Source organism: Pyrgilauda ruficollis, unplaced genomic scaffold, assembly GCF_017590135.1.
Source record: "Pyrgilauda ruficollis isolate IOZ18807 unplaced genomic scaffold, ASM1759013v1 scaffold20, whole genome shotgun sequence".
In the NCBI taxonomy this organism is placed as follows: Eukaryota; Metazoa; Chordata; class Aves; order Passeriformes; family Passeridae; genus Pyrgilauda; species Pyrgilauda ruficollis.
The window spans coordinates 3,075,696-3,099,353 of NW_024519207.1; the positions used below are offsets into that span (position 1 = coordinate 3,075,696).

A 23,658-nucleotide genomic window follows, 5' to 3' on the forward strand; every position below is an offset into this window, starting at 1 on the left:
GCAGTAAACTGGTGATGTTTTTAAGCCCAGAAGGGCAGCAGACAAACTCTGTAAGCAATTAAAATTACTATTATTTTGTTGAATCAGGCACACCTTATCCTTCAAGAGCTTGTTTTGAATGCTGTTATTCTGTGCTTATCAATCACCACTTTCCTACAGAACAAGCTCAAGTGAGGAATTCCAAGTGGTGTTTGCCAGTGCTCTGCTTGTCCCTCAGCAAAAGCAGGGCCTGACAGCATTCCCCCTTCTTGGCTGTGTCCTGTGCAGCAGCTTAGGGATGGGGAGCACAACTCCACACACAGCTCCTTTAAAAAATGTTTTATTTTATTAGCCTGTTGTGGCTAAACAATGCTTTTCTGTATTCAAACAATATTTTAAAGACAAAACGTGTGAAAGTTGAACCCCTTCTTAATGGAGAAAGGAAGATCCAGTCACTGTTTTTCTCCATTTGACATTACTTGTTCTGACTATAATGCCCAACCCTTTCTGGTCTGCCTGCAAACACTGCTTTACCACTGCCATTGCAGCAGAAACAGTACACCTTCACCAGTCAATAAAGAATAATTTGGCTTTTTAAATGAAACTCCTGTTTGTAATCCAGAAGGCTTCTTTGAGTGCAAGTTCTGCTCATTAATCTTTTTTGGGAAAGCCAAAGCAGCACTATGATCCTTCAACCATCACTGTCTGGACACAGACAGCGAGGCAGCTACTGCCCAGCCAGGAGAGGGCTCCCACAGTTCAAGGGAATTCAGCAACTGTTCTGTGGCAGCAGAACACTCCTTTGGCTTTGAGGAAAAAGTCTTCCCTGGAGGGTTTGTTGAGTTTTTGCAAAAGCTATATTTAGTTAATAATACACATTTACATTCTGTTGTGCAATATAAATGGAAGTTTATAGTGGAACCAGGAAAAATTTGAAGATGAAAATTTGAAAACTTGAAGGACTTTATTGCAACAGTGAGGTATAAAAATGAGTGTAACACCACATTCCTGCACCCATTCAGCCCTCATCTTGGGGCTGGGGCATTGGGCACTGACCAGACTGGTCTATGGTTTTTATCATTAGAAAATCCTAACAATTGCACCATCACAGAGAGGGGTTATTCAGACACCGTACTGGATGTACTGGCCATGTTCTCTGGAGTAGGAAGGATGAATTCTTTTAAGTCCTGCAGTACCTCAATCTTGTGATCCAGTCTTTTTCTGTTTTCCAGAAGTTTCTGGATTTTTTCTTCTGTTCCTATTATGAAAAAGGGGTAAAAAGCTCTTATTATTAAGGAAAAAAAAAGTTTTTATTATTTACATAAGTATTACTAATATAAAACACATTACATATTCATTAACTGCAGAGCGACCACTGCCTGGTTTAACCTACAATAAAACCTTTGCCTTTCTGCAGCAATGTCTGTAACCCACCACCCTGCACACCCGGTGTCTTCACAAAGAGCTGAACTCTGGGTCTGCTGAGAGCCTGGCTGGTGTGTCAGACAAAGCACAGAGCAGGAGTCATGTACTCTGCCATCCATCTATAGAAGAGCTAGTTTTGAGATTCAATTTAAAACATCTCAGCATATGTAAAAATTACTAGTTTAGCTATTACTCCCCTGTGTTAACTGGCATATGAGCTTTAAAGATTCTGTTTTCAGAGCCCATTTGTGTGAGGACTCCCCCAACAATGTCTATGTTAAATCTTTAAAGATACCATCTCTAAATTACACTCCTAAAGCAAATTTACAAGCCTAGTGGATTTTAGCCAACAACAAAATTAAACCTAAAAACAGATGATTTGGACAACTGCATTCAACAACTCGATTCTCAAAAACAGAATTCAATACCATTTATTCTCCTGCTTCTGACAAAATCATTATTGACAGTATCCTGATAGGATTAACCAAGTTGTTTACCTTATTTGCAAAGCCCTGCTTGACTGCATTTCTGCTTCCCTCTGCTGCTTCCATTTCCCTAATATTAAAGATTATTGAAGTCAGTGAGAGCTAAGTAGGGAACCTTACCAGTATTCAGAAGCACTACCACAACCATACAGTGTTAATCACAAGTTTTAAATGAAGCACCTGCTTTGTTCAGTTAGCAGGACACACAGAGGTGTTGGTGACCTCTGAGCAGCAAGGCTTCTCTGTGAACAACAAACAACCTTCTCAGTGTGTGAGAATGTTGAGAGTTCAGATTCTAGTAAGAAGACATTTTGTACAAACTGTCATTTTTGTACAAAATGAGTTTTGTACAAAAGTTGTACAAATTTGTACATTTTGTACAAATGTATTTTTCTTCTTTTGGAGATGTTGAAGGATGCCTCCAAAGTTCCAGTGAATAGAGTGCAGAAATTCTCTCCAGCTGTTTACTCTATGCCATTCAGAATAAGAGAGCCTTAACTGATTTGAAAAAAAAAGAAAAAAGGAAGGAAAGCACTTTGGCCTTTTGCCTCCCTGCTGCTTCTTCCTCTGTAGTAAGAAAACACAGCACCTGCTGCCTGCGGGTGGATGTGATGAACACAGACATGTTTTTGAATACATGACCCAAAGTTGGGTGTGGGTGTTGAACATGGGCAGCCAGAGCACTGTTGGTGCCTGCTGCTCATGGGAAATTCTGGCAGCGTTCACTGAACAGGGACCTGGTGCCCCAGCCTAGCTCTGACTGGAGAGAAGGAGATGCCCCTTCCAATTGCACTCAGGTCACATACCTGAACAAGTTGGACATGTACAAGTGGAACCAGGGGAAAAAAACCCTCTTAAGAGAGTATCTGGATATGAATTAATAATATGAATTAATGAATGAAATTAACAAAGCAGCTCAGTTGGTTAGAGCATGGTGCTAATAATGCCAATGGTTATGGGTTCAATCCCCATAATCTCCATACAGGCCACCTACTTAAGAGTTGGACTCAGTGAGCCTTGCGGGTCCCTTCCAACTCAGAACACTCTGTGATCCTGTGGATTCAGCATTTGGGAGATCCACAGATGGAACACCCACAGCTCAGTTTCTCTCCTGTCAAAAGGATGTGGCAGGAATAGAAGGAGCCCAGAGAAAGATGTCAGTGATGGGAATGACTGGCCTACAGAAATGCTTCCACAGGAACACAGGTAACAGATTGGGAACCTTCCACCTCATAGAGGAAATGAGCTGAAGGGAAAGAAAATGTATTTTTGCAAAATCAGGAATGGCTTGAGGAACGTGGACCTGTGATGACTGCCCCAAGTGCTATGGGGATCTCAGTGAAGGAACTGCACAACAGTTTCAAAATCAAGTATCAGGGCCTTTGTCTCCACAACCTTTTTCTGAATTGCAGAATTTGCTGCTACAAACACCCTGAAAACAAATGCTTGTCAAGGAGCTCAAAAGCTTCTGGCCAGACTGTTGACCAGCACAGAGGAGAGGGAATCTGATGGAGGCATCCTGCCCAAGCAGGATGCACAACAGAACTGAAAACAAAACTAAAAGAAGTCACTTTCCCTTGGAGGAGAGGAAAAGAACCTCCAACCTAGAAATCTGAAACTGCTGCTGAGGCAACAGCACGTCCTGTGTGCAAGGTTTTACATGCAGTTGAGTTTGCAGCAAAGCTGCATGCTGCAAAAGGAGTGTGGATCCCTGTATACAAAAAGGGATTTTAAAAAGAGCTTTCACCAGTTACAGTTCAGAGTAGCCTTGCTGTGCTGGCACGTAAGGCTTTAGAACGGGATTTGCATGATGATTTAAGAAGTGACAAAAAGATTGAATTTAAAGCATGGCAGATGACCTAAAATCATCAGCTTGAAACACAGTATTTATACCAGTCATACTTTATGTAGTCCTTGACTTAGTATGTCACCACAGAGCTAGCTAGAGCTTATAAGGGATTATGACAACAGCAACAATAAACAAAAAAAGAAGAAGAAAAAAAAAGCAGCTGGTGATTTGCTTTCCCCTCTACAGTTTCACTTGTAATTAACATGGTTTTCATTTCCTTCTCACTGCTTCATTTTAAGAGCTCCTCTTGAATCAGTTTTGGAACCAACCTCATTATTATTGACCTTGAAATTAAAAGGTCTCAGAAAAGAAGATTGTGTGGTACAGGAAGAATTGAGCTGCTTGAGTTGTGGGGATTTGGAGAGGGGACAACTAGTACCCATGAGAATCACATGGTTGTGTGCAGGCAGGTGCCAATATCAAGAGATTTTCCTGTAAGCCGAGAAGAGGATGAAATAATTGATGCAGCAGTGAAAGAAACAAGTGTGATCCAAGGTTGTGTGACATGAGGAGTTCCGAGCAGAGATGTTTTAATGTCCTAGGACGGGGCACTGGTGGAACCTTGTGTCAGACAGCTGCAACAGCGGACACTCCAACTGCTGAAAAAGGAGTTTCAGTGCAAGAACAGGAGACTGAAGGAAGGAGCCTGGCTTTTTCAGTCAAGCGAAGGGGAAAGAGCAGACATCATCTTCACACACCAAACCTCAACATCAGCTGATTAAAACCCTTTTCACCAGAATAAATTAAAGCAAAAGTTAGAACAACTGTTGGAGAGGGAAATGGGAAGCATGAGATTCGCCTGTCTGAAAAACAGCTTCAGCCTTGTTGCTTCAGACAGCTGAGAATCCAAGCCCCACAGTTTCCTTCCACACAGGCGCTCCCAAGTAACTGTTCCTGCCTTTGTTTACATTTCCCTCTGAGCATTCTCAATTGCCCCCCAGTCCAGGTGAGTTCTGCTGGCCTTTGGCTGCTGTGTTTCAGTGGAAAGCACTACTCTGACCAGCACTTGTCAGCCAGCAGCAGAGCTGTAACACTGGCAAACTGCTGAAGGGGGGCTGTGGAGAAGGAACCCAAATAAGCTGTAGGAGAGCGGAGTTCCCCTAGGGTGGAGACCCTTTGGCCTTTTAAAGTTGTGGAACTGTGAGTTGCTCCCTCCTGCAGGTCAGCCAGCCCCATGTGATATATTGTATTTCTAAAGATACAGCTAGCCATGGCTTTTATTCAACTGTTTATATAACACTGAGAAAAAAAGTTCCTTGGAATTTTCATTTTAAATGATTGTTCTATCAAAATTCTCATTTGAATAACTTCAATGCCAAACCCCAGACCAGCTGCTCCTCTGACAGCTTTTCTGCACATACCTGAATAAATATTTGTCAGTATATTTTCAAACAGTCCACAGTCAAACAGTGCCATCACTGTCTCTTCATACTCTGGGAAAAGAGATAATCTGATGTAATACTACTGTGTAAAGGTTTACAGAGCCCTACATTAGAACTACCACAAAACAGTAATTACTTATTTTCTATCATACTAACTGCTCCAGGTTTTAAAATGTCTTCCTTCTCATATAATCTATATTGAGAAAAAAGGATCAAGTTGTAAATTCTTTCTTTTCAGTTTCATACAGAAGATTATTCCTTTTTTGCATCTGCACCACATGAACAGTGCATTTAAAGAAGGGCAATATACTTAAGTCATATTTCACTTCAGTGTGCCAGGACTGTGTGACGGCAGAGCTGACTACACCAACTCCTCCTGACCCATCAGGTATGGGGCTGAGCTATCCCTGTTTGCTGTTAAGAAACATCCAAGAATTACACCTCGATTTCATACCTGAGGCTTCTGCTGAAGCAAAATACAAAACACTTGCAGAGTTCAACTGACACACAAGCTACTCATGAAGGGAGACTTTCCAGGTGGGACATTTCACTTTCCATGCATGTGCTTCAGTTACCTTGCCTAAAATAGCCTTCTTTATGCAAAGGTATTACTCCTGACTTTACAAAACTGGGAGGACAATTGGAGAGGAAAGTTCGAAATTTTCTTTAACTGTGTTGTGGACAAAGCAACATTAGATTGGAATTCTTTAAAAACAAAGTACCTCACACAAGGGGATGAAACCATAAAAACCCCAAACAGACACTAACAGCTGACAGTACACTTGTAACAGATCATCCAAAGCCTTAAAATGTACATACTTAGGGATGGATTTTCACTTAGAAGAGAGTGCTGATACTAACAGACAGCTGGTGCCTCTGTGAAGCTGCAAGAGCAACAGAGACTTATGACTTAAATAAAACCTGGCTCTCGTCAGGACCTCTCTGTTCCCCAGTTCCTGGGAGGACAGGCTGGACTGAACCTTCCTATGCTTATGCCAACATGTAAAAGGTGGCTTCAAAAATTCCAGTCAGAAGGTCTCTCTAGAGATGCTGAGTTGGCAGCTCTTACATAATTTTGAGAAGTTCCTCGGAACTTTCACTGCAAGTGGTCATTCAAAAGGCAAGGTCATTCTCAACCTCCTGCACAGCTGCAGAAACAAGGACTGAGTTATTTAGCACCACGATATTCTCAGGAACACGGCCCAGGTTCAAGTGCCCAGGATTCAGATCTGCACCTCTACTCTGACAGCAGAGTCCCTGCCATGGGTCCCCCTGAAACATACCTGTTTCTGAAGTGTTGTCATCCATCAGTTTTTCCTGAGCCAGGTGAAGTGTGTCCAGCATTTCTTCAAATATGTCATCCAGAAGCCCAGCTTGTTTGCACTTCCTAACAAAGTCTATTCGAACTGTTAAAACACAAAAGTATTCTCATACAGAAGTGATCTGTAAAGTGGGCTTTGCTCCCTCTCTTCAGAAACTAAAATTTTAGCCAAAGCCCTTCCACCAGTAACAAATAGTTTTGCAGATCTCTGGCTCCTCCAGCCACCCACACAGTCCTTTTCAGTAGGAACAAAAAAGTAGCCAGGCAAACGTAAGCACAGTGCTGGGTGTAAAATTCCCTAAGCTCTAGATTTGGCTTCGTTCATCACAAGCAAACAGCTCCACAACTCTAAATGTGCCATTCCTAAAGCTCATGATACCCCCTAGTGATTTGTCTTGCTTGCAGTTTCACCAATCCTTAGGACCACACCATGGACTGAACAGGCTAAAGCACAGAAAACGGTGCAAAAAATGAATCAGTATTAGATTTGGTAAAAATTGAGGCTACTTTTACTCCCAGTGATCCAGGCAACTAAAGTTTTTTATTACAGCCCATTTTATGTACCTACTTTGTCAGATTTGGATTGATAGAGAAATAACATTTTTTTCTTTATCTCTGAGCAGCAGGTCAGCGACAAGTTTTAGTAAGATCAATGCAATGGGCTGTTCAAAAGCAAAGAGCCTTTGGACAGCTCACAAAAGTCTGCCAGTCTCTGTTAAAAACAATGTTACATTTTACTGGAGACATTTGTGAGGAAAGAAATGCCATCTCACTTACATGAGACGCTCTACGAGTATTCCAGGATTCTTTATAGGTTTCCTGTTCTTTACAGTGGTAATGAAATTCAGAAAAGACCACAGCCACTTGCAATACCATGCCCATACATTAAGCATATCCATAGTGAGGTGAATAATCACCACCAGCACATTCCAAACCTCCAAGTGCCAGCAGAATCCCAACAAGCAACTGCAGCAGGAGCTTCAGGGTAATATGAAAACTGCAGGACTGAAAGATAGCTCCTGTGATCCATCTCGCTGTTGTAACTCCATATGTATGCAGTGAAAGCCTGTATTGTGTAAGCACCCTGTGTACAGCCAGGCTTCCAAAGGCAAGATGTGCTGCCCCCTCCTCAGAGCACCTCCCCTGTTAAAGCCTTCCAGGGTTCCCATTTGGATTTAACTGTTCTGATACGGAGGAGCAGCGTCAGGCAGAGGCACCCTGTCTGCAGGAGACAGAGCTGAATGCAGCAGCCAGCCAGAGTGGGGCATTCCCATCTGAATCACCAGCTCACATCACACAGCAAGTCTCACTCAGCCAAACCACAGGCATTTGTTTGCTGCACAGTTATTAAAACATTCTGCAAATCAGACTTCTGCTGCCACACCAGAGCACAGAGAGCCACCTGTCTCAGGAGAATCATAAAAATACATTTCCAGCACAGAATTTGCTACCAGCCATCTCCAAGCTCTGCACTTCAACATAACAGATCATTGTGCCTCCTAGTTGCTCCATAAATTTGTTACCAAATGTCCAAAATATCAGAATAAGGCTCCTTAACACTGAAGTTAAAGACAGCATCCTTTCTTCAGGCCCAAGGCCCTGCAGGGAATACTCCTAACCTTATGTGGACACCTTGGTTCTACGTTAAGTGTGTTGCTTATATACACTCCCTACATACATATTACAATTTATCCATGATCATAAATCCCACCCCATGCTCCCAGAGAATAAGTCCTTTGTTCCATCTACCACTGCATTCTTGAGCCACATATCTTCTTCGTGTCTTCCCACTGTCCTTGCTGGAGGAGCAGCGTTTGCATGCCTTGTTTCTCTGCTAAAAGTTTCACAGGCACAGTAAAAACTGAATTAACCCTTTCGGTATCAAAGTGAGTCTCACCTTTATGCCTGTTGTTTTTCCTTTTTAGTATTCGCAAACTGTTTTCTTCTGCTGTCTCTTCTGTACTCTGTAAGAAAATCAAAACAACATTTTTTTACATCATGCTGACATTTACTGCTGTTGTCATTATCATACTTGTGTCTTAGCAGAAAGATAAAAAGCAGTCCACATTTCTGTGACTTCTCACAGAAGCTTTCTGTCAGCTTCTCTGAATGGCTAACAATATTCCTCTGCGGACATTCTATTTTGAAAATGGAAGCAAAAACTGCTTCAAAGCAAAAATGCTTTAAGAAAAGCCAGACACCTGGGGCACCACTGCATTTGCAAACAGCAGAGAAGTTAACAAATGCCTACTGGGAACTCCCAAGTCTCTTTCTGAACATTGTCAGAATACTTTGATAAGTAAATCCTTTGCTGTAGCAGGTGTGGGTCCCCTGTTTCAGTATTACTGAAATTCAGAATTACCATTTCTTCGGTGATGGTGGGAGATGCCAGTGTACGTCTTCTTTTCTTTTTAGTTGCAGCTAGGAATCAATAAACAACAAAGTCACAAAAGTGACAACCTCAAACTGACCATCACACATCATATAAATTCCTTCTTTTCCCAAAAAGCTAAGAAAGTGAGGCACTTTGAGTGGCAAGGCTCATGTTTCAGCTTCCCCAAAAACCTGACATTTCAGCAGAATTCACACTGTTTCCATTAAGGAAAATTGCAAGCATCAACCAACCATTAGGAAAAAGTGCACATCATTATAGCATTTCAGGCTATCACTTAACCTTTTCAACTCAGTAGATTTTTAATTGTGAGGAATTAACAATAACACTCTATGAGTGAACTTATTCCTCCTGGCAGCAGCACCACCTCTAGGTGGTAAAAAACTGTTTGGCTTCTTTTCCAAACAATTCTTATGTATGTTAATACACCCTCAAAACTAAGACTACATAAAGAATTACTTAGGTGTCTCAAAGACATACAAATGGCATTAGGTTTTTCATCAACATAAGGACCCTCCCAGAAAACCTCCAGAAGCCATTTGACTTGTCAGTTTAATATTATTTATGCTACAAAGTGTTTGTAGTGATGTGGTACGAGATCTCTGAAAAATTATCTCTGCTTTCACTGTGTCCTTTCCATCAGCATGCACCAGACTCTTGCCAACATCACAACTGGCAGCTTTTGGAAACAGCTACGGTATCACAAGCAGAGAAAGACAGCTCTGGCAAGGAAGACATGGCAGGAACAGAGAAAGGCAGAGAAGAGTGCAACCACCCACCAAAACCTGAATGTTTAGTGTACAGCGGGGTTATACTTCCCCTTCCCTGTTTAATTCTAGAACCTCTGGGCAGCACTTAGTAAGGCCTTTCCTGTTAGAAATCATCCTATCATGAGGAATGAGGAGCCACTGTTGTACACGTAGGCTGTGGAAACAAGCTTGGGCTTTGGGCACTGGTGCTGTACATTTGCATTTTTCATGGGCTGAAAGGAAACTGGTCTCTCACTTCATCCAAACCCAACCTGTAAGGCCAAATTTGGGGCAATGTGGGAGATACTGCTGTAGGCACAACGTGTTCCTTGCTGTTCAGCATGGTATTTTTGACACATGATGGGATTTCCTGAGCTCTCCCTGATATCTGCTGTAAGGATGCCTTATACAAGAGGAACACAGTCTGAAGTGCAGCCCAACTCCTGCCCTGCACAGTGCTGGCTGCTCTCCTGCAATTGTCAGCCTTACTCTGTCCACATTCAACTCTTCCAATTAAACAGAGGTTGGAGCCTGTTTCCAAGTCCAAGCTGCTCTCACATCCTTGCTGCACAGAGCTGCAAGGAGAGTTCTTGGCCCATAAGACACCTTAAGCCTTTTCAATCACACAGCAGAGCCCTGACATTCCAGCACAAGAATATTGTATGAACCAAGAATAAGAGGCTCTTCCTTGACCCCATTTTCTCCAAACTATGAAGCAGGAGACACTGGGCTTGGGGAACCAAGTGTCTTCTACTCAACTCTCCCACTTGCTCCCCAGGGTACTTCCCAGGATACAGTTACTCTCAGAAGATGAGAGAAGCTCATTCAGGAGGCAGGGTAGACACTGCCAGCAGAATCCATTTACCCCTCATAAACAGAAGCTCTCTAAATTAAGTGCCTCTGGAGGAATTCCTCTAGGAGAAAACTCTCTTCTCAGGGAACATTGCAAATGCAGCATTTGAAGATACAAAACCCAGCCGGTATCTAAAGGGGACTACAAGAATACCAGAAAATGACTTTGTACCAGAGCATGCAGTGACAGGACCAAGGGAGATGGCTTCAGACTGAAAGACAGCAGGCTTAGCTTAGATATAAAGAAATGCTTTACTGTGAAGGTGGTGACTCTCTAGAACAGCTTGTCCAGAGAAGTTATGGATGCCCTGTCTCTGGAAATGTTCAAGGCCAGGCTGCATGGGGCTTTGAGAACCTGATCTAGTGGAAGGGGTGTCTGCCCAGGGTAAAGAGGCTGGAACTAGATAATCTTCAAAGTTCCTTCCAACCCAAATCATTCTGTGATTCAACCTTGTAAGACTTGAGTACTCCTGATGAACAAGATGGTCTAGAGGGCTGGACCTAATGCCTGAATATTATCTGGTACTGGAAACAAAGCAATCCTGGGCCTGCCCAGTACTTGCACAGGGATCACCTGGGACCCTGGGCAGCCCCAACAGACACTGACAACCATTAGACCACAGAAATCAAAATAATTTTGAAAAGGGAAAAAGGGTCAGGATTCAGAAGTATGGATAAGTAAAAAGCAAAGCTACTAAACAAACTGAGAAGATGCATTTGGTTAGTGAACCACAACAATATCAGATACTAAACAGACTGTATGTCTGGCTAAAAAGTGAGACAGGGGGTTAGAAATTAATTTAGGGTAGAAATTAATTTTGGAGTTAGAGGACAGCTGTTTTAGACGATGTATGTTGCTTAACCCACTTAGCTTGTAACTTGCTGTGCTTGCAAAGGCCTGAAGACTGGACAAAGGAATGCAGGGATCCTGATAAGAAGAGCTCATTACCCCAAACAAGATGGAAGGAATGTGAGGCCTGTTGGAGATAAGAGAGGCTCCTCAGACCCTGCAGCTAGCTTCAGAGAGATCCCACATGTGCCTGGTGTTGAATAAATACAGACCTACCTTACAACTCTTACAAGTTGCGGAGTCTTTCCACAAAACCCCAGCCCTGATGAATAAAAGTCTAAATAATAATCACCTAACCCATTCCTTAAGTGTCATCAGGGTGGAGCAAGACTCTGTCAAGAAGATTGGCCAAAATTTGCTAGCCTTCAGTGGAAGTACACCACTGTCAGCACAAGTGCTTACAGTTCAATTGAGCTCAAATTCAAAGTGAAGGCCAGTCTAGGAGCCACTTCACTGTGAGCAGAGTTCTGTGCATTAGGCTAACAAGGTCCAGCTTTGGTTGGGATTTCCAAATACCTCTGAATCAGGAAGGACCAGGACTGCCAAATGAAGCTGCATTTCTGTAGCACAGGAAAAAATCCTTAAACAGGGGTTGTACAACCCTTTTGTTACACTTAAAAAGCTCTTTGGGATCCTTCAGAATGAAAGGCCCTATTTTAAAAACTACTGCAGTGAACACAGAAGATGCAAATGTGAATGTCTGCATAACCACAGATAAAATTCCAAGGTGACCTCTCCTGCAACAGCCTTTTCCTTGTTAATCTAGTACAAACTTGTGTGTGGCTCTGCTGTCTCACACAGATTTTACAAGCTGCTTGGGCCTACTTCATAAAGAAGAGTAAGAATGATTCCATGAAGGATTGGATCCATAGTGGTTTAACTCAGTTTTCAAGGAGATTCTAGGAGGATTAAATTTTAACTTTTCCCACTTCAAAAAACCTTCTTGATTTTTGTGCATACATATGGATCTCAACCAAACCACTCCTGCAGATTAGAAATCCACCACTCAATATGAAGGTGGTAATATTTATCTTGTTCTTATGAATTACTGACTGTAGGATGCAAACTTTTAAAGCAAATGAAATCAATGAAGTCATTAAAGAAACTCACCATAGTGATTGGTCCTATTCCCTGGGTCATGTTTTGGGCAGAACACTCTAAAATTTAAGTTAAATTTCAAGAAAAAGAGAAGAATTATTAATAAATATGCAAGTGGAGTTATGTTGACCTATTTAACAGATATTTTTCCCTCTTTCCACCAGACATAAACTGAAAGACAGTTCAAGAAAACCATGATTTTTGTTCAGCACTACCCCCTCAAAAACCACCTGCTTTAAAGTCCTGTGCATGCACAACCTTGTATCTGTACTCCCAGAGCCCCAGTGCACTCTCAGCACTGAAGCTCTGAATAACCAGCTCCATCAGCCCACCCTGCCTGGGCCTGCCCACTGCTCAGGCCCTGAGGCAGACACATTTCATGCGTGTGGCAATCACTGTGTCAGAGACACTGAAATGAGGTTAACGCTCCCAAGGTGAAACGCCACAGTCCTGACACTGCTCCATCACAGCACCTCTGCCCCACGCAGGCCAGGAGCCTCCTCAGACACATCTGCCCAGTGTAACTTTCCATTCCTCAGCCCTGCAGGATGCTGGCAGCACCACACAGCACCACCACACAGAGCACCAGGCACCCACCTGCCTGGAGATCTCAGTGCCCCTCCCTCCCGCTGCCCTGTGCTCACGGAATGGCCCCCAGTTCCTGAGTATGTGGGGAAACCCTGTGTGAGATCCAGTAGCTTAAAGGTGCTCAGTCCATTTGTTACTTAAAGACTTCAGGAATACGTGAAATGGGAATATTTTCAGTGGTTCTAGGAGAGCAATGTGAATTCCTTTGAAGAGGCAAAATGAAACAAATTTATCTGAAAATATTCTTTATCTTTTGGATACAATAATGTGCAGAGAACATGAACCAACTTTTGCAATATGCCTTTCTTACAGAAGGATCCCAAGTCACTTTTTAAGCAAAAATGCCTTGTCAGGAGCATGGCTTAGTTCATCTCTTCCTTACAAATCTACTTGCCAAGACTGCTGCAATTTTTAAAGGGAACCGCATTTACTAGGATATTTTCTAATGATTGTCATTCTTTTAACAAAAACAGAAGCACTGCCCTTAGAAATGCAGACTGTTGGCTTGATGAGGAACTTCTTTTGCATGAAATGCTTCTTGAAACACAACAAATTTACAGATTTAGGTATGCCTAACAATGTAATCAGAAAGCTATATACTGGACACACCTTATTTACATCCCTGAATTTCTAATACTGCCCTTTGAAAAATGTTTTTTAGTTCTAGTCTTTCACAGTTAAAACCAACCCATCCTAAGCACAAGAACATCTTACAAAGTACAGACAGTATATTTTACTACTCGGGCCACTTTATTTGGAAGCACTTCCCTACTATCACTTTTGCAAGACAGCAGTGCAAATTGCACTTGTTTCTCCACCTCTGTGCTTACTGGCCACTTCCACAGCACCACATTTCTCTTTTTATTCTGCTCCATTTGATTTGATGATCACTACCCATCATCACAACGATGGCAACTCAGAATTTAAAGCCACCAGCTCTGCCTCTCTCGAAGGAATTCTCTTTTCAGTATGTTGTATTTCACCATGAAAATGTGCAGGGGCTGTCAATCCACTTCCACTGTTTTTCAAGTGTACTCTCCAATAATTTCAGCTAGCTACAATTTTTGTGCTTAATTTATGCCACTGCTACTGTGCAAAAGTCTTTAGGCTCAAATCCTTGAAAGCTGTCCTAGTACCCTTCTCTAATCCAGTCCTTTCCCAACTCTTCAATACAGGTTGCTATAGCCTAGTTTCCTAGGCTATCAGTCTCACACAGAGACCTAAAACAAAGCATTTTTAAGGGTCCCTCTTCCAAACCTCCAAGGTCACCAGCTCCAAAATGCCACCAAACCAAACTGTATATGCAAACACTTCTTCACCAGCCATTAGTCCCACTTGTTTTTTAACATCTTGAGTTCAGTCTTCTTGAGCCTGAGTTATCTTTTCTAAAGCTATGAGCTTTAGAAAGGATAAAGCTATAAGATGAAAGCCATCTATACTGTGATCATAGAAAGTTTCCGTCTTCCCAGTTCCATCTTTCATGAGCTTTGCAGATTCACCAAGATTTTACAGCTCCCATCCTCCCTGCACAGCTGGGCTTACAGCCTTGCACAGATGCATTCATTTTAGACAGAGAGCACTGTGAACCAGCCAGCAGTGCAAGTCTCTTGACACAAAAGGACCCATCTTCCACCCCTCCCAAGGACTGCACTAGTCCACCCCTATCTGAAACAATTAGTGATTCGATGATCCCCAAATTAATCTAACATGACCTGTGTCCTCTCTGGCCTTGCACAGAAATGAGCATCAGGGCTTTTATGCACCTTAGACTTTACTATAACTTCAGCATTTCAAAAGGTCCCTGCAGCCCCAATTTTTCAACTCCTTCATCTGCATCCTCCAAACAATTTGTTTCATCTGTCAATGGCAATGCAGGCAGCAATGCAGAGGACACCAGGACTAGCATGACTAGGACAGAAAATTTACTTAGAATCTATTCAATCATGTTATTGCTAGCAACGTAATTGACATACAAGGCCTTTGGTGGGAATCAAAGTTATTTGCTAGCAAGGGGAGGGAAAATTACCTGAATTTGACTAATGTGAGCAGACCTAGAAGTGCTATAACCTGCTCTGTGCTCAGACCACGTTTACTGGAGCTTCTGAACCAACAAAAAATTTAGAATCTGAGTGACATTAATAAAAGTCTTGGTTCTTGAAGACTGGCTAGAGAGTCAGTAAAGACTGACTTTCTCAGTTTTTGCCTTCTTATCTTTCAGTGATGTTACAGGCTCAAGCACTAAACAGATTCCTTTCCACTGCAGTGAAGTTTTCCTGTGAAATGAAAACATTTCTCCCCCAGTTTGCAAACAGAGGATCAAGCATCACTTTAGGAGAGGGGAACTTATTTCCTTCCCTAGAAACCCTTTAAGCCCCACCCAAAGAAGTCCCTCCCGCTGACACCCCCAGGGACTGGCAGGACACTCGGCGAGGTACCTGTAGATGCCATTGACCTCGTCGGTCTCCACGGCCGCGTCGTCGCAGAGCGCGCAGAAGAAGTGGTAGCTCCTGCGGCACGCGCGCTCCTCGCAGCCCACCGTGGCCCCCTTCTTGCGGCAGAAGTTGCACACCTGCAACAGGAGGGGGTTCACCAGGTAAATGTCACAGGCAGCTACTCCAAATCCTGCCAGACAGGGCAAATGCAGTTCTCTGTGAGAAAATCCAGTATTCCGTTGCAAGTCACCTCCGTGTAATTCATCAGGCAAATTCACTCCTGCAAACGCCACCTGGTCATTGCTGCAGCCACCTTTTTACTATCTTACCTCTATTTCATACTGACAAATTTGTAAAATGAGGCAAAGAGCCACGCGAGGGCACCGAGCAACTTTCCCAAGTTATTTCAACATTAATTGGTGCTAATGTTTGTATTTATGTTTCCTAGGCTAACTTCATAATGAAAAGAGTTCCACCCAGGACATGGGGGAGGAGGGCAGCGGAAGACAAAGGCAATCAAAAAACTCCCTCACTTAAATAATCTGATTTCTGCTAAACTCAGAATTTGTTCCCCTTTACAATTGTGGATTCCATTCTTTTGTTTCAGGCACTGGCTTAGTTCTTCACCAAAGGCTCAAGAAACTTCGACTAAGGACATAAAGGCCAGAAAAAAACCCACCTGCATTTTAATACAGAATGAACTAAATTTCACCAAAACAAATGTTAAATCAATGACTCCAATGCTAAACCTGTAATTTGCCTAATCTTACTAGATCAGAAGGACCAGATACTTTAATGGGTTTTTTCAAAGCACAGAAGAGGCCAGACAACCTTCAATACTACGAGACAGGACTAACTGCAGATTCAGAAACATTTCCTTACCAGCCGCTTTCCTCTCCTGAGCTCCTTTAACACTGATGACACATCAAACCTTATTTCCAGATTTTCTGGGTTATGATCTTCAGATTCCACAAATCCTGAGGAAAATAACTAAAGACAAATGAGACAGTTTTAAGAAATAAAATGACTCAGTCACCAGTGCTGAAAAGAGACAAAGAATACATCTTTTCTTCTTGCACTTGCCCTACCTAAGAAGGCTGATTTTTCTTTGTGTTAACAAGAGATTTCACCTACACTGAACAAGGAGCTAAGCTTGAACATTTCTGCAGTCAAAAGAAGTTCCTCCTTTCACATAGGAGATTTCACATAACCTGAAGGCAAACTAAGAAAAGATAACAAGGTGAGAAAGTTAACTTATTAAAAACATGAACAGAGAAAATGTGCAATTCCAGGGTGCCCAGAATAAGGATGAGAAGATCTTCAGGCAACAGACCTCCACACCTTGGACATCATATTATGTGCTCAGCTGCTCAGACCTACAGCTGGATGCAACATTTCTCTGTAATAAGATTTCCATACAGCCTAGTGCTGACAACAGCTGACTGCAGGAAAACCCAGAAACATTGTACACATCCTGGGAGAAACCCACTAAAAATGCACACAAGCACACTCAGGCCACTTTAATTCCCACAGAACTGCTGAGCCATGTCAATGAGCGAGGAAGGGGAAGTTCTTGGCAAACATTTCCCAAGCATTACATGTAGTTAATTCCAAACAAAAGGGAGCTACCCTTTCATCAACTAGCAGGCACAGTCTGTCTGCTCAGAAGGTGATAGCTGACTGCAAAAAAACCCAAACAGCGCAAACAAGCCTAAGGCAGAGAAATTAGTAAAGCTGCTGAGAGGAGAAAGAAAGGAGAAAGAAGAAAAAACAGAGAGAGGGAGAGAGAAGTTTTAACATTGGAGAAACATTAAAGCCATAATAAAACCTGTTTCAAACAAAACATCCAAGTGCTGTAAAACAACACTGTTGTGAAACATTCTGATAAAAAATAGACAATCAAAAAAGATATCAGAAAAATAAAGAGGTAGACATGACAATTGTGAGAATAAGAAGGCTGGCACAGTGACAGCCAGAAAGCTGCTCTAGCAGCAATCTCCTTTGCTAAACAGCTCTCAGCTATATTCTCCCTCTGCTGAAGAGAGAATACAGCAGCTGTAGTTCATTCTGCACTCCAAGAACCAGCTCCACCAACATTCCAGAATAAAGGGGAGGCAAGAAGAGTAGAAGGATCGTAACACACTTAAAGCTTCACAGATATTTTTGTATAATCAACTTCTGATATTTTTATTTCTTATTTTAAATAAGGGACACACTGGAAAAGTTTTTTAACCATCAAATGGTATGGATATTTTCCTGCAAAGGTTTAAGTATACAATTTTGTGTGGTGTGAGCATCCTCATCCAAGAAGATGATTCTCAATAGTGCTTCAAGAAGACCTATTCCTGTTGCAAGACCATATGTGGTCTTTGTGGTGTTTTCATGTGTGTCTGGGACCACTGCTCAGCAACAGACACATGAAAACACCTCAAATCAACAGCTCCAGCTGTGCGGACACATCCTCTCCCACTCCAAAATCCCGGCCAAGCCCTGTTGCTTTTTGAGCTTTTCAATCTAATATAAACTTGCTGGTTTGAGTAACCAGCCTTTCAATCCAGACATCATTGCAAAACTAAAAAGAGACAAGCACTGGAAACTTCCCCCTTATCCCTTCTCCACTTCTCTTCAGTACTGACCAGCTAAAGGCACTCACCAGACAATCCTGATGAGCTGCAATATTTCTCTCTGTGGCGATGTACATCACAGAGCCAGCCTCCCCTTCTGAACAAAATGCACATGTTGTTCTCACCATCTTCGCCATTATTCAGAAAGCACCTAGGGCAGGAAAACTGGGACAAAACACAAAGCAATTGACAACTTCCATAGGCCAAGCAGGACAGAGGAAAGCAGAGCCCGCCAACTCCTGCCCTTTAAGTGCTCCTTCACCTACATCCCCTGACCCTTGGTGCTTTGCTCCTCCAGTAACAAATACCAGTAGAACCAGTAGTGTTTTCTTAACCTACTGCTGCCATGTGCGAGTCAACAAAGGATGGAAAAACAGCTGCCCCCAAGCTTCACCAGTGCTTTCCAGGAGTTCACAGAAAACAAGGAAGAAACAGTAATTGCTTGCTGTAAGAAGGATGTAGCAAAGTAGCGTGGAGAGGTCTGCAAGTAAACTGGGGCACAAGAGAAAAATCATAAGTGAGAGATTCAAACATTCTCTCTCAGCAAGGTGAAATGCTAACAAGGGTGACAGAATTTTCCCTGAGCCCTGGGAATTGCCCCAGGGACACTTGTTATCTTTTCCTGGCCATATCCACTCAAGTCTTAATTGTTCTTCACATAGTCTTTCTCCAGCAGCTGCAAAATTCTGAGGCCACCCACATACTTCACAAAAGCAGTCTAAGTGTTTCTGGACAAGCCTTTACACACATCCCCATCAGCAGGTTAGAGCATCACCCCACAACATTTGTAGCAGAAATTTTACTTTGTGTTTTTTGTGCAAGTCCACCACAGAAATCTTCAACAACTTCCCACTCCTACAAGGCGTGATACTCCAAACTATCCTCTGCTGGAGACGTCACCTCTGACAGCACAAACTCCTGTACGACAAAGGGGAAGAAAAATCTGCATTTACTTTCAAGAAATAGGAAGATCTGAAGTTAAATTATTCTAGTGAGAGGTAGTAAGGCCAACAAATCCTGCAACCTTTTTCTGGGTTTCAATAGACAAACAGTTTTCATTTGCCCCCATTCTGCTTGCATAAAACAGACTGGGTAGCCCCAGGTGAAAGCACCACCAGAGTAGAAGAGGATTTTTTATGTTTTTTCCCCCTCTGGCTTACACTACGGACAATTTACTTGTAATCACAAGTCACTTTGCACACAGCTGGAGTTTTTTTCCCTCTGTCATTCTATGTCTTGTGAGCAAGGAAGGGTAGAAAATGATTTCCAATACTCATCTATACACTGACCATCATACCACTTTCAAAACCTGAGCAATACATAAATACAATATAAACAAACAGAAACACAAGGACATATTAGAACTAGAATAGAAAAGAAAGAAATTCAAAAGAAGAATGAGCTAGAGTTTGAATGGCCTAGAATACAGGAAAAGCTCTCTGCAAACCAATACCTGGAATCAATGCAGACACATAGTGCCTGCTCAGGCCTAGTCAGAGGATCCAGCTCTAGGAATTTTTTAAGGAAGGGGTAAACGTGGACTCTACAGTCCCTCATGTTCTTACAGGCTCCAGAGAAATCCTGATGCTGATGGAGGACAGAAGACACTTGATCATGGTCAGCCTTGGGGTTACTCCAGCACCTTTCTAGGATTCCTGAAGCAGTGGAAGTCCAGCTCTTGGCCATTCCTCTGTGCAGAAGCAGCCAGCCTGCACCTACAGCCCTGTTTAGCCCTGTATCCTGTCCCCCTCTGGTGGGTTGGCCGTGTCTGGATGCCAGGAACTCCCCCAGGCCACTCTATCATTCCCCTCCACAACTGGATGGGGAGAGAAAATATAACAAAGGGTTCATGGGTTAAGGACAGGGAGAGATCCCTCACCGAATACCATCACAGGCAAAGCAGACTCTGCTCGGGTATAATTAACTGAATTATGGATAATGAGAAGTAAAATAGATTTTAAAACCACCTTGCCTTCATCCCTCCCTTCTTTCCAAACTCTACCTCCTTCCCCCAAGAGGCACTGGGAGATGGAGAATGGGGGTTATGGTCAGTCCATCACCCTGTTCCTGCCACACACAGGGAGAGTCCTTCCCCTGCTCCAGTGTGGGGTCTCTCCCAATGAAGACAGTCCTCCACAAACATCTCCGTGAGTCCTTTCCATGAACAACAGTTCTCCATGAACTCCTCCAACACAGGTCACTCTCCCATGGGGTGAACTCCTTCAGGCACAGCCTGCTCCAACGTTGGTTCCCCCAAGGGTCACAAGTCCTACCAGGAAACCTGCTCCAGTGTGGGCTCCCTCTCCATGGGTCTGCAAGTCCCTGCCAGGACCCTGCTCCAGCACGGGCCTCCCACGGGGTCACAGCCTCTCTCAGGCACCCACCTCCTCCACAGGCTGTGGGTGGATCTCTGAATCCCCATGGACCTCCCTGGGCTGCAGGGGCACATCCTGCCTCACCATGGTCTGCACCCTGGGCTGCAGGGGAATCCCAGCTCTGGCACCTGGAGCACCTCCTGCTCCTCCTTCTCCACTGACCTCGGTGTCTGCAGAGTTGCTCCTCTCACATATTCCCACTCCACTCCTCTCTGCCCAATAACTTTTTTTCTTTCCTTCTTAAAAGTTACCACAGAGGTGTTACTATCATTCCTGCTGGGCTCAGCCTTGGAAACAGAGGGTCAGTCCTGGAGCTAGCTGGCATTGGCTCTGCTGCACACGGGGGAAGTTTCAAGCAGCTTCTCACTGAAGCCACCCCTGTAGCCCCCCTGCTACCCAAACCTGGCCATGCAAACCCGACATACCCCCACAGGAGCCTGTGCTCTTCCTGAGCCTTCTGCTACAGAGCACTACCAGGAAGAGGATATGGAACTGAACGGGGCAATGGAGCTGGTTGGCTGCTCCTACACAAGAAGGGAGAGGCTAAGGGCAGGTTTCCAGTTTTACAGTTTAGTTACATTTCATCTGAACAATGCCTTGCTTTTGCAGTGCTCAAGCCACTCAGGGATTCCAGCTGAAACACTTGGATCTCTCTGAAAAGGCAAGAAATCCTTGCTCCACTCTTTCAGCAGTACTCATGACAGCATTGCTCTGTTACTATTTCTCCTGCTGTTTCTTTTTAAAGTAAAGGAATCTGAAACTATTTAGCTCTTCTTTGTACAGAAGCTGGCCTGCAGTTTTTTTCACCTCTGTCATTTCTCCATCCCTTCTCGTTACTCTTCTGGCTACACTCAAAGAGAAGCATACCACCTCCAAAAGGATGGGCTACCATTTACACTACAAAGCCACAACATCACTCTGTATTTTCCTTATTTCCTCAATAATTCTCACTATTTCAATCACATTTTAGCCTGCTTCTGAGCACAGAGCTGACACTTCCAGAGAACTACTGCTGGAAGCATAAAGCAGTGAAAAAACACGAAGCTCAACAAGCAAGGGGGCCCACGGTGATCAGAGCAGACAAAACTGGGTGGAGGGCTGGTGGTTTGTGCTGCCACAGGTCTGGAGAGGAACGTGAGGCAGCGTGAGAGCTGTGTGGCCTTGTTCCTTCCCTTGCTTACCAGGAAATGTTTTGCACCAATCACACTTCTGGGGTATTCCATGCAACGCGACCACAAACAATGGAAGGTACAACAGTACCCTGATTTGTAGCTAACCAGAGGGGGAGAATTCAACACAGAAATCATAGGGACAGATCCATGGGTTTGTCCTCCTGGTCACCCCAGAAGGGACACCTTTCAGTGAGAGTCACATACTGCCACAGAATCAGTTAGGTTGGGAAAGACCTCTGAGATCATCAAGTCCAAACAGCAACCCAACACCACCACCCTGTCAACCCCAGACCAGTATTAGAGTTCCCCAGATCTCCTCCTTAAGTGGCAACAGATTAAGTAGGGAGGGCATCAGTGCCATGGTTGTTTCTCTGCCACATCCATCATCTTCCACTTATCAATGCAGGATTTTCACCTGCTGTTTTACAGTCAATTCCTTGCTGTCCCAAATCCTTCTGCAACCCTTCGCTTCCACTGTCACCACCACAGGGAACCCAGGAGGCCCAATTCAGCTGTAAGATCTGGGGGGCTTCTGCTGCTCCCCGCTCATGACAGGACAGATGACACAGCAAAACAGAAGGCAGAGCAGCAGCTGAGAGAACAGTCACGCCTGGCCACTCCTCTTGTACCTGTGCCATTTCCTAGAAGGAGGGCTGCTGGTTTCGGTTCTTTATTTTTTCACAACAGTGACTAAAGGGAAGAAGACGGGAAAGGAAACGGAAAGTAAAAAGGGAGAACAGTGCTGGCAAGAGCGCAGGGCTTGTACCACTTTCAAATTCAGCAATCCTGCTGAAGTATTTGTTCTCCAGACCCAGTTCTGAAAGCATTCTTGTATGTAAATATCCATCTTTTACACAGGAGGAAGCTAAGGCACAGAGTCTCTTGGTACATCCATAGGGGAGTAAGGAAAAGAACCCAATGCTCTGAATTCCAGCACGCTATTGAAACCCACTGTCCCAGCTCCTGCTCGGCTCTTCCTTCCAGCGCAGTGCAGGATTGGATCTATGGAAGCGGGAAGAAAGAAAGGAATCACACGCCCGTCACCCCACACTCAGTGTGTCCCTCATCTGGGACGAGGGCTGGAGAAGCAGGGCTGGAGATTTCACAGCTAAACACGACCAACACTCACCTCCCCCTTCTCCCCACGTCAGTACAGAACAAACACATCCAGATTTCTCAAGGAAGAAGAAGGAACGAACAAAGCTGTCTTTCTGACCACCTCTCACTTGCGGGCATCTCGCTCCAACCCCCGCCGTGGGCAGGGCACCTTTCGCTGCACTGGGCTGCTCAGAGCTCCATCCAGCCCGGCCCTGAACACCGCCAGACACCAGATACCCACAGCTTTTCTGGGGAACCCGTGCCGGTGCCTCACCACTCTCACCAGCCAAGAATTCCTTCCTAACACCCCTCGGGCCTCCGGGGCGGCCCTCACGGAGGTCCCGGTGCCGCCTCACGGCGCCGCCGCTCAGCCGAGCCCCGGCCGGCTCCACTCACAGGCACTGCGGGGAGAGCGGGGGTGCGGGACCGGCGCTGAGGAGGCTCCGCGCTCCCCCCGCCGCGCGTGCCCGCGGTGGTACTTACCGCCCGCTCGCGGCCCGGCTCGCGCGAGCCGACGCTCCCGCCGCCTCCTCCCCCGCCCTCAACCCTCCCGCGCGGAAGCGAGAGCGCCCGGCTGGGGCACGGAGCATGCGCGGTGGCGTCGGCCCATGCTCCGCCCCGTACACCGGCCCGTCGCTGATTGGCTGCGGCCCTCGCGTGGCTGGCGGGAAGGCGTCGCGGAGGCGCCCGTTACGTAATACGGGAGGCGTGGCCGGACCCCTGCGGGCGTGCCGGGCTCACGGAGCCGGTACCCGGGTTCGATACCCGTGCCAGGCACTGCCGCGGGCCGCCGCCGGACAGCCATTTCCCGAGGGCTTTCACCATGGGAAAAGTGATTTCCCGCATCCCTCCCTAACCCCGTGCTCGCTTTTGACAGAGTCACAGAACTACTGTTCAACCTAAGCCTCCCCGGGTGCCGCTTCCCGTCACTTGCTGCCAGGGGAAGATGCCTTCAGGCAGTTCTATAGAGCGGCAGTGTGAAAAGTG

General features: G+C 44.6%; 1 protein-coding gene across 6 annotated transcripts; it reads right to left on the reverse strand.

The window, feature by feature from the left end:
* Positions 1–306: 306 nt before the first annotated feature.
* PHF11 (PHD finger protein 11) lies at positions 307–23,276 on the reverse strand. Of its 6 annotated transcripts, XM_041467008.1 has the most exons (12): positions 22,703–23,148; positions 19,592–22,575; positions 18,830–18,944; positions 18,056–18,191; positions 16,285–16,392; positions 15,406–15,539; positions 11,302–11,411; positions 8,804–8,862; positions 8,339–8,405; positions 6,404–6,526; positions 5,100–5,171; positions 307–1,237 (listed from the first exon to the last, which is right to left on the reverse strand). In XM_041467008.1, the coding sequence occupies exons 4-12, from the start codon at positions 18,161–18,163 to the stop codon at positions 1,098–1,100; spliced, it is 921 nt and encodes a 306-aa protein (XP_041322942.1). In that variant the 5' UTR covers positions 18,164–18,191; positions 18,830–18,944; positions 19,592–22,575; positions 22,703–23,148; the 3' UTR covers positions 307–1,097. The 6 variants fall into 6 exon arrangements, with proteins under 6 accessions (XP_041322942.1, XP_041322941.1, XP_041322944.1 ...); XM_041467007.1 differs by lacking the exons at positions 19,592–22,575; positions 22,703–23,148 and adding an exon at positions 23,155–23,276; XM_041467010.1 differs by lacking the exons at positions 11,302–11,411; positions 19,592–22,575; positions 22,703–23,148 and adding exons at positions 12,395–12,441; positions 23,155–23,276.
* Positions 23,277–23,658: the final 382 nt, after the last annotated feature.